The 10069-nt window shown below is 47.6% G+C and overlaps 1 protein-coding gene across 4 annotated transcripts in view; it reads left to right on the top strand.

Moving 5' to 3' along the window:
- The first annotated feature begins 349 nt into the window (after positions 1-349).
- LOC129831307 (zinc finger MYM-type protein 4-like) overlaps positions 350-10069 on the top strand; it is a 28072-nt gene continuing 18352 nt past the window's right edge. The window contains exons 1-13 of one of the 4 annotated variants that reach the window (XM_055894597.1): positions 350-992; positions 1317-3423; positions 3678-3824; positions 4040-4101; positions 4351-4503; positions 4671-4722; positions 7508-7778; positions 8048-8225; positions 8470-8673; positions 8919-9069; positions 9178-9293; positions 9520-9696; positions 9877-10027. In XM_055894597.1, coding sequence (XP_055750572.1) covers positions 960-992; positions 1317-3423; positions 3678-3824; positions 4040-4101; positions 4351-4503; positions 4671-4722; positions 7508-7778; positions 8048-8225; positions 8470-8673; positions 8919-9069; positions 9178-9293; positions 9520-9696; positions 9877-10027 — 3802 coding nt within the window. In that variant the 5' untranslated portion in view covers positions 350-959. The remainder of the gene's footprint in view (positions 993-1316; positions 3424-3677; positions 3825-4039; positions 4102-4350; positions 4504-4670; positions 4723-7507; positions 7779-8047; positions 8226-8469; positions 8674-8918; positions 9070-9177; positions 9294-9519; positions 9697-9876; positions 10028-10069) is intronic. The other 3 variants (XM_055894598.1, XM_055894599.1, XM_055894596.1) reach the window with 3 other exon arrangements.

The raw sequence follows: 10069 nt of genomic DNA, 5'->3' as shown, positions 1-10069 counted from the left end.
AAGTGTACAGGATTGGACTTTTATTCTGAAGAATTTCAAAAATCCGTGACCCAGAAGTAGTTATTTATTCTTGACCGCTTAGCACATCTGTGAAGCAGGCAATAATAACTAAGTACTTCTGGGTCACGGATTTTGGAATCTTTCAGAATAAAAGTCACGTTCAGACATTGGATTGACCATGTACAGTCTTTTAAAGGTTACAAATTGTTAATCCGATAAATACAGCATTTACTGTGATATGACCTCTGCAGAAGTCAGGTATTTCATACTTCTTGAGCTTCACATAGCGAAGCTGTTGTCAAGGAAGTAAGTTTGTGTTTATACGACCTCCCGTCCCCACCTAGCATCATGCCATTGCGGAGCTTTACAGGCATGTACAGAGCCCTTTACATTGTTACAACATTTAGGAGGCGCACAGAGATGTGGTGTGGAGCTTGATTTTGAAGCCTCCCGAGGCTTCGCAATTATGCCACACCCTCCGGAATCGCATTGCCAGATCAAGCATAAATTTGCTTTCATTATTCTTGTTGGCGGAACTGAGGTGTAGCAATGTGGATGTGAATCAGGAAATGACATAGCCAGGTCTTCCATGTTTACGCAGATGTATGTTTCGCTAGTTTCTTCGAGGAGCTGTGCAGAGTGAAAATGCAAAGGACTTGACTTCTGTAAAGTTATAACTCACCGGCATTGATAAATCCGAAGTTAACGTCATATGCACGGCAAAGCTTAAGAACCTTATTCGATAATTCAAATTAAGACTCGTTTTAGCTGGCTACATATCGTTGCTACTAGCTGGCTAACGTTACCTAGCTAGCTTTCCCCACAACAAGGAGGCGGCAGAAGTAGTTAATGCATGTTGGCTAGCAAGCCTCTGTTCCTTTTTTAGTATATTTTGGTGGACCTATATTGTGAGTGAGTGACAATAAGAGCTAGTCGTCTTTTGCCGTTGGAAGCAAGTCATGGCTGCATCCCAGAAAGCGGACCAGTCAGAGGTAATTGACGTTTTTGAATTCATGCTAGCTAGTTAGTTATGTCTTCTGCAAGCGAGGTAGTTAATTATATCGACCCTCCCCTTCATTTCCCGCGCAAGAAAATCAACAAACTTAAACACTGCACTCTCAAACTTGGTTCTATTTGGTTCTCACTGCGTTGGTATTTGATTGTAAGCATGAGTTCGAGATTAGCCTTAGTAGCCATGACACTTGATCTGTCTGTTAACTGTGTTCTTGACTTTGTCCTGGTCAGGTCACGTGGTAATGAAAAACTCAGGACCCTACTTATAGGACCATTATTAATAGAATATTGTCTTAACTCAGCAGACAGGTGAGCCAAACAAGGAGATGGAGCAGCCATCTCAGGCTGGAACATCAGTGGATTCTGTGGACCCAGGAGCATCACGCAGCAATGCACCAACAGCCTCGGCAGATGGAAACAGTGGGGATGATGCTACCAATGCAGTCAGTGCAAGTACCTCAACTATAGACGGGGCAGGGGATGCTGGTAATTCAGAAACTGTGAAGGAATCCTATGCAGAGAATTCAAAGACAGTGGAAGAAATGATAACAGATGCCTTGCTGACTGTGGGAGAAATGGCCAGTGAAGAGGATTCACAGATGGAAAGAGAAACAGCCAGTGTCGATGCTTCACAGACGGAAGGAGAAACAGACAGTGTGGAAGCTTCACAGATGGAAGGAGAAACGGCCAATGTGTATGCTTCACAGACGGAAGGAGAAACGGCCAGTGTGGATGCTTCACAGACGGAAAGAGAAGCTGCCAGCGTGGAGGCTTCACAGACGGAAGGAGAAGCGGCCAGCGTGGATGCTTCACAGACGGAAAGAGAAGCGGCCAGTGTGGATGCTTCACCGACGGAAAGAGAAGCGGCTAGCGTGGATGCTTCACCGACGGAAAGAGAAGCGGCCAGCGTGGATGCTTCACCGACGGAAAGAGAAGCGGCCAGCGTGGATGCTTCACCGACGGAAAGAGGAGAGGCCAGCGTGGATGCTTCACCGACGGAAAGAGGAGAGGCCAGCGTGGATGCTTCACCGACGGAAAGAGGAGAGGCCAGCGTGGATGCTTCACCGACGGAAAGAGGAGAGGCCAGCGTGGATGCTTCACCGACGGAAAGAGAAGCGGCCAGCGTGGATGCTTCACCGACGGAAAGAGAAGCGGCCAGCGTGGATGCTTCACCGACGGAAAGAGAAGCGGCCAGCGTGGATGCTTCACCGACGAAAAGAGAAGCGGCCAGCGTGGATGCTTCACCGACGGAAAGAGAAGCGGCCAGCGTGGATGCTTCACCGACGGAAAGAGAAGCGGCCAGCGTGGATGCTTCACAGACGGAAAGAGAAGCGGCCAGCGTGGATGCTTCACAGACGGAAAGAGAAGCGGCCAGCGTGGATGCTTCACAGACGGAAAGAGAAGCGGCCAGCGAGGATGCTTCACAGACGGAAAGAGAAGCGGCCAGCGTGGATGCTTCACAGACGGAAAGAGAAGCGGCCAGCGTGGATGCTTCACAGACGGAAAGAGAAGCGGCCAGCGTGGATGCTTCACAGACGGAAAGAGAAGCGGCCAGCGTGGATGCTTCACAGACGGAAAGAGAAGCGGCCAGCGTGGATGCTTCACAGACGGAAAGAGAAGCGGCCAGCGTGGATGCTTCACAGACGGAAAGAGAAGCGGCCAGCGTGGATGCTTCACCGACGGAAAGAGAAGCGGCCAGCGTGGATGCTTCACAGACGGAAAGAGAAGCGGCCAGCGTGGATGCTTCACAGACGGAAAGAGAAGCGGCCAGCGTGGATGCTTCACAGACGGAAAGAGAAGCGGCCAGCGTGGATGCTTCACAGACGGAAAGAGAAGCGGCCAGCGTGGATGCTTCACAGACGGAAAGAGAAGCGGCCAGCGTGGATGCTTCACAGACGGAAAGAGAAGCGGCCAGCGTGGATGCTTCACCGACGGAAAGAGAAGCGGCCAGCGTGGATGCTTCAGACACAGCCAGTGCAGATGGTTCCCAGACGGAAAGAGAAACGGCCAGTGCAGACGCTTCACAGACGGAAAGAGAAACAGTTGGTACAGATGCACCCCAGACTGTGGAAGAAACAGGCAATACAAATGCTTCACAGACTAATGGTGAAACAGACAGCACAGACATACCTCTGGACATGGGAGTAGTGGATGCTGATGATGAGATGGAGGTCAATGCTATCAAAGTGGAGGATGAACAGATGCAGGAGGAACACAACTTGGAGGGGATGCCCGTGATAACTGCTGTGGAAGAGGGAAGCAACATGGACGCTTTTAGCAGTAACTCCCTGGATCATGGGGATGAAGTGGAGAAGATGGACACCGGGAGAGATGGACTGACAGAGAAGCAAATAGAGAAGACCGGGCAAGTGGACAACACTGATTCCATGCCTTCTATTGTGGATACAGGTAATAAGACTCCTGTCTGCAGCTTTTTGTTGGCTTTTCAAGTTTAGGATCAGGATTATCAATTGTTTCCGTAGTTTGCTTAATTCATTTCTTCAGGTTGTTTGTTTTTACGGGTGGGATGCTACCCTAAACCCTTTGCTATCTTGCTTGACACTCAATTGCTGCTGGAATGCCCAAGTGTCGAAAGTCCTCAGACATCAATCATATCACCTTACTCACACTATCCTATCTCTCAAACATTGTCTCCACGACAGAGGACACAGAGCAACCTGCTGAGCAGACCAGCTTTGAGGAGGCTAGCGGCTCGTCTCCACCTATGGAGGAGGACAATTCTGAAGATGTCAAACCATTTCACCCCAGTCCCACCTCTAGCGAAGCTATTCTCCCACAGAACAGTAAAGGTGAGAGGCCACAAGAGTCCGTCTTTGGAATATACAGTCTTTGGCTGCATGGTGTTCAGACATGACCCGAATACTTGAATGTTAGTGTGGTCCCTCACAATATTCAGATGCTAATGAGTTCACTTCTGTTTCTCAGTAATGGTTTTACTGTTACATTTTTTAAATAATAATAATTCATTCTCAAGCCGAATGACCGGTTGCTTGTTTTTCTGCAGGCTCTGACAGTCCTGCAGGGCTGGAGAATGGAGTGACAGGACAGCCAGTCAAAGTTGTGGATGTGAGTATCCTCTCTCCGTCACAACCGATAGAATAGAGTGAATTAATTTCCGCCCAAGTGACTACACAAGCTTAAGTTTGGCAGAAATGTGGCCACTGCTTATGTGTGTTAAAGATTTCGAGGTGTGTTGCGAAGGCTTTGTCAGAATACCCGTGTAATAGATGGCCTGTAACCATTCACATTAACTTGCATGATTCCATCTACAATTCTTGCTGAATGTTGCATGCTGCTGTTGAATGTTCTCTGCAGTCTGCCCAGCCGACAACAGAGCCTGTGTCCACCAGCGTTGACACCCTCTCCATGGTGAATGTGAAGGATGAGCCAGTAGATGAGGAGTATGATCAGGCCCTGGCTCCAGTAGTCCTCACAGAGGGCGTCAAGGATGAACCAGACGCAGCGGAGGTACGACATCTCTAAACTCGCTGGCCTAGTTTTAACTGGGCATTTCTGTTGTCTGTTACTTGAAGGTTTGTCTATTGACATCAATGCATATAGTTCAAGCTGTGTGTGTGTTTTATCCCAAGTTCTGTGTGCGTGTTAAATGTATATCACCTTTTTGTTATTTACAGGAGTTGAAAATCAGTAACGTCTTCTCTGTGGGCGGCGCCCCTACCCCAATCGGTGAGCAGGGCACTTTGATATTTGTACACATCAGGACACGTTAGTGGTCGCTCAACGGTCAAAGCCCTGAGGCAGTGTTTCACAATCATGGTCCTGGGGACCCAAATGAATGCATATTTTTGTGGTTGTTGCCCTAGCACTACACGCCTAATTCCACTAATCAAATCATCAGCAAACCTGATTGGTGGAATTGGTGTAGTGCTCGGGCAAAAAGAAAAATGTGTCCCCAGGATTAAGAAAAACTGCCTTAATGTCTAAACCTGGTTGCAGGTTTTTTTCTGGATCAAATAGGGCCTTAGTGGGTGGCAGGGGGCATGCCGTCGAATTTTACAGAGAACTTTAACGGCCCTTATTTTGCCGGGGTTAGAGATGGTGTTACATTTTTAAGCCATTTTCCTGCAATTCTAAAATGTTCTAGATAGAGCTGAGATGCATTTGTGCAGTTTTAATGCAAGTTTCCTTTGATTATACATATTCTGCCATGGAGCTGATTGAAACTTTTGCGGTTTTAAAGCTAATTTCCTGTAATTCTATGCATTTTTCCATGGCTTATGCTGGGTTCTTTTGCTCAAACATACTAACAAAATGAATACTGCTAAATTAATTGTTTTGAGAATTTTCAAATCTCACTGAATGTCTAGCTTTTTTTTGGTGATTTGATAGTTCTCAAAGATTGTGTTATTAAAAAAATATACAGTGCCTTCGGAAGTATTCAGACCCCTTGCCTTTTTCCACATTTTGTTATGTTACAGCCTTATTCTAAAATGTATCAAATTGTTTTTTTTCCGTCAACAATCTACACACAATACCCCATAATGCCCAAAAACTGTTTTTTAGACTTTTTACTTTTTTTTTTTAAAGAAATCACGTTTATATAAGTTTTCAGACCCTTTACTCAATACTTTGAAGCACCTTTGGCAGCAATTACAGCCTCGGGTCTTCTTGGGTATGATGCTTCAAGCTTGGCACACCTGTGTTTGGGGAGTTTCTCCCATTCTTCTATGCAGATCCTCTCAAACTCTGTCAGGAGGGATGGGGAGTGTTGCTGCTCAGCTATTTTCAGGTCTCTCCAGAGATGTTCGATCGGGTTCTAATCTGGGCTCTGGCTGGGCCACTCAGGGACATTCAGAGACTTGTCCCAAAGCCACTCCTGCGTTGTCTTAGCTGTGTGCTTAGGGTCGTTGTCCTGTTGGAAGGTGAACCTTCGTGCCCATCTGAGGTCTTGAGCGCTCTGGAGCAGGTTTTCATCAAGGATCTCCCTGTACTTTGCTCCGTTCATCTTTGCCTCGATTCTGACTAGTCTCCAAGTCCCTGCCGCTGGAAAAACATCCCAACAGTATGATGCTGCCACCACCATGCTTCACTGTAGGGATAGTGCCAGTTTTCCTCCAGACGTGAAGCTTAATATACAGGCCAACGAGTTCAATCTTGGTTTCATCAGATCAGAGAATCTTGTTTCTCGTGGTCAGAGTCCTTTAGGTGCTTTTTGTCAAACTCCAAGCAGGCTGCCATGTGCCTTTTACTGAGTGGTTTCCGTCTGGCCACTCTACCATAAAGGCCTGATTGGTGGAGTGCTGCAGAGATGATTGTCCGTCTGGAAAGTTTGCCTATCTCCACAGAGGAGCTCTGGAGCTCTGTCAGAGTGACCATCGGGTTCTTGGTCACCTCCCTGACCAAGGCCCTTCTCCCCCGATTGCTCAGTTTGGCCGGGCGGCCAGCTCTAGCAAGAGTCTTGGTAGTTCCAAACTTCTTCCATTTAAGAATGATGGAGGCCACTGTGTTCTTGGGGACCTTCAATGCGGCAGATGTTTTTTGGTACCCTTCCTCAGATCGGTGCCTTTTTGCTCTGACATGCACTGTCAACTGTGGGACCTTATATAGATAGGTGTGCCTTTCCAAATCATGTCCAATCAGTTGAATGTACCACAGGTCGACTCCAATCAAGTTGAAGAAACATCTCCAGGATTATCAATGGAAACAGGATGGGGGTCTGAATACTTATGTAAATTAGGTATTTTCTGTTAAGTATTTTTAATAAATTTGCAAAAATTTCAAAGCACCTGTTTTCACTTTGTCATTATGGGGTATTGTGTGTAAGTTGCTGAGGATTTTGAGTATTTTTTAAATCAATTTTTGAATAAGGCTGTAACGTAACAAAACGTGGGAAAGGTCAAGGGGTCTGAATGCTTTCCGAAGGCGCTGTAGGTACATTATCTTTTCTACCTACTTTATATCTGGTTTTAGGTGTTAAAGTTTACACGGAAAGCCTTTTAATTAAAAAAAAAAGTGTGCTTTTTCTCCCCAATTTCATATTGGTAGTTAGTTTTGTCCCATCGCTGCTACTCCCGTACGGACTCGGGAGAGTCGAAGGTCGAGAACCATGCATCCTCCGAAACACGACCCTGCCAGGAGTCGCTAGATCGCGATGGGACAAGGACTTCCCGGCTGGCCAAACCCTCCCCTAACACAGATGACTTTGGGCAATTTGTGCGCTGCCTCATGGGTCTCCCGGTTGCGGCCGCCCGGGATCGAACATGGATCTGTAGTGACGCCTCTAGCACTGCAATGTGCTTTAGACCGCAGCGCCACTCGGGAGGCCATAACGTTTTTTTTTACATCCCAAAAAGATATATATTTTCATGGCAGAAACATCCCTGGGCTGTGGAGTGGATCTTTATAGTCTACCGCAGGCTCTGTAGGAGCAAAAAGTGACTGCTTACCACCTTACAGATGATATATTTCTCTCTTCCCTCAACCTCCATCCCTCTCTCTCTATTATTCACAGCCGCATCCACGCCGGTGACCGCCCTCTCCAAGACTGTGATGCCTCCCTTGACCCCGGCCGCCTCCTCCATCCCTCCGCTGATGCCCATGGCTATGCGGGTGGCCTGCTCGGCCTGTAACAAGGTGTTGCTGAAGGGCCAAACGGCCTACCAGAGGAAGGGCTCCTCGGACCTCTTCTGCTCCACGTCCTGCCTCACCACCTACAGCCCCCCGTCCGCCGTCAAGACGACTGCCCCCTGCCCGGCCAAGAAACCCTGCCACTACTGCCTCAAGTGAGTCCTGCTGTTGTCATGCCAATGGAGTAGCTATGTAGATAATTATTTATGGAAGATAAAGGAATGGACCAAACTCCCAAGGTGACGACCATTAAAAATAATTTGATTTACCTTTTGTACTTATGAGCCTTACACTATGATTCACATTTGACTTCCACTGTGCTACATTTTTCCACGTGCATTTTAATGTAAAGCACTGTGAGCTAACTGAATGTAAGCGAAAATACGTTCATAGATCAATTATGAACTTATCACCCCCCCCTCAGGGAGATTGCGAACCCCAAGGACGTGATCACAGCTCCTGTGGACACCATGGGCACGGTGAAGGACTTCTGCAGCCAGACCTGCCTCTCCTCCTTCAACTTCAAGAGGAACTCTGCCGTCTCCACCCTCTCCACCATGACCGGGGCCGTCAAGTGCAGCATGTGCAAAAAGGCCTGCATTGTAAGGGACTTATCGTCTCTGAGCGTGTCAGTGTGGTCGTTGCTAGGAGTAACAAAATTGCCAATATAAAAGTGGTAATGTCAGAGTTGACAGGGAAGTGAACAATTTTGGATTGACAGACTTTTTCTATAGTAGGTTTTTAGTGGGTTAAAGTATAAAACTGGACTCCTTTTGCCTTAAATATTTATTCCTGCCCTGCCATTGTCTCGTCTCAACATCAGCTCCTTGTTCTCTTCCCCCACAGAGTAAACATGAGGTGATCTTCCAGGGCAGCATGCACAGACTGTGCAGCGAGGTGTGCTTTACGCGCTTCCGCTCCACCAACAAGCTGTCCATGAACAGCTGCCAGAGCTGCAACAACTACTGCTACGGCAAGGTCACCGTGCTGGTCGTGCAGGGGGTCAACAAGACCTTCTGCAGCGCCGGCTGTGTCACCACCTTCAAACAGGTAAGAATCTCATCCCTGAGATGCAGGTCACGCAGTCAGAAGAAGCTGGTGGACTGTAAACTAAGGCTGTTTCTAAAAATGTTACGATTTGTCAAATCCTTGCTTCCGCCACCCTTGTTTTCTCAGTTCCTCTCAAAGCTCTTCGGAGGTGGATCGCCTCCAGTACATAAAAACCATCTACCTGTAAGTTAAATCAAGCAAAAGCACTCACTCGCTCTTCCTTTGTGGTCGGTCTGGTTTTTCAGAAAGCTAAGAAGACTGTGGCATGTACTATGTGCCGCAAATTCCGCGCACCGGTGGAGATGGTCGACAGCGCCGACTCTGACGGCAAGCTGGAGATGTTCTGCTCTACTGGCTGTGTTACAGCCCACAAAGTACAGACCGTCAGCTCCTCAGGTATAGCTAGGCTAACCACCTCAGCAACATATACACCTTCCTCTCGCTCACTCGCTCATATGCATATACATTCATAACACTCCCTCTCCTCCTTTCGTGTCAACCTAGGTGCTCAGGTAGAGTGCAACACCTGTGGTCAGAAGACGGTGCCCTCCTTCCACCTGGCCATGTCGGACGGCTCCATCCGGAACTTCTGCACCATGAACTGTGTCGTCACCTTTCAGGTAGCGCCTCCTCTGGGTTAATGAAGTAGCTCAGTTGAAACGTTAATTCGAGTAGAACTATTTAAAGGGCGGCAACTTAATGACCTTCAATGATATTAATCGAGGCTCTAATAATGCTTGCTTTTGATATTTTACGCTTTGTTTATTAAAACATGTACGCTGTACAAAGTTCTGTTTGCTGTCCTGCACTGACACTACAATGTTATAATATTTCTGTGGCCTGTAGGATCAGTTCAATAAGAGCAACTCCCAGAGCCAGATGAACGTGACCCTGAGCACAGGGACCACAGCTTCCCCCCCGGCCCCGGGCCAGACCATGGACAGGGGATCCCAAGGGACCAGACTGCCCTGCTTCCAGTGCCACCGCCTCTTCTCCTCCAAGCCCGAGCTCATTCAGTTCAAGGTACCTATACTGTTTTTAAATTCTCTCTCTACCCCCCTCATTTCTCTTCTCTTTGCGTTTCCATCTTCCTCCATTTTGTTGAACTCTCTCGCCCTCTCACAAACACACCTCCCCTCTATGTTGACAGCCTCTGTTTATGCTGCTCTAGAGTTGATTGAATGTATGTCTGCAACCCTACAGGATAAGGTGGTATTCCTGTGTTCAGTAAATTGCTCAGAGGAGTACAGAAAGATCAACTACGAGATGGCGCGCTGCGAGTACTGCAAGATTGAGAAGCCGGCCAAGGAGGTCAAGAGAATCAACAATAGGGACTACACCTTCTGCAGTGAAGGTGCGGATGGAGATCGTACATGTTTTAATAGGCCTGCTACTT

The sequence above is a fragment of the Salvelinus fontinalis genome, chromosome 32, assembly GCF_029448725.1.
Source record: "Salvelinus fontinalis isolate EN_2023a chromosome 32, ASM2944872v1, whole genome shotgun sequence".
Taxonomy (NCBI): domain Eukaryota; kingdom Metazoa; phylum Chordata; class Actinopteri; order Salmoniformes; family Salmonidae; genus Salvelinus; species Salvelinus fontinalis.
This window is presented reverse-complemented; position numbering and strand designations above follow the sequence as displayed.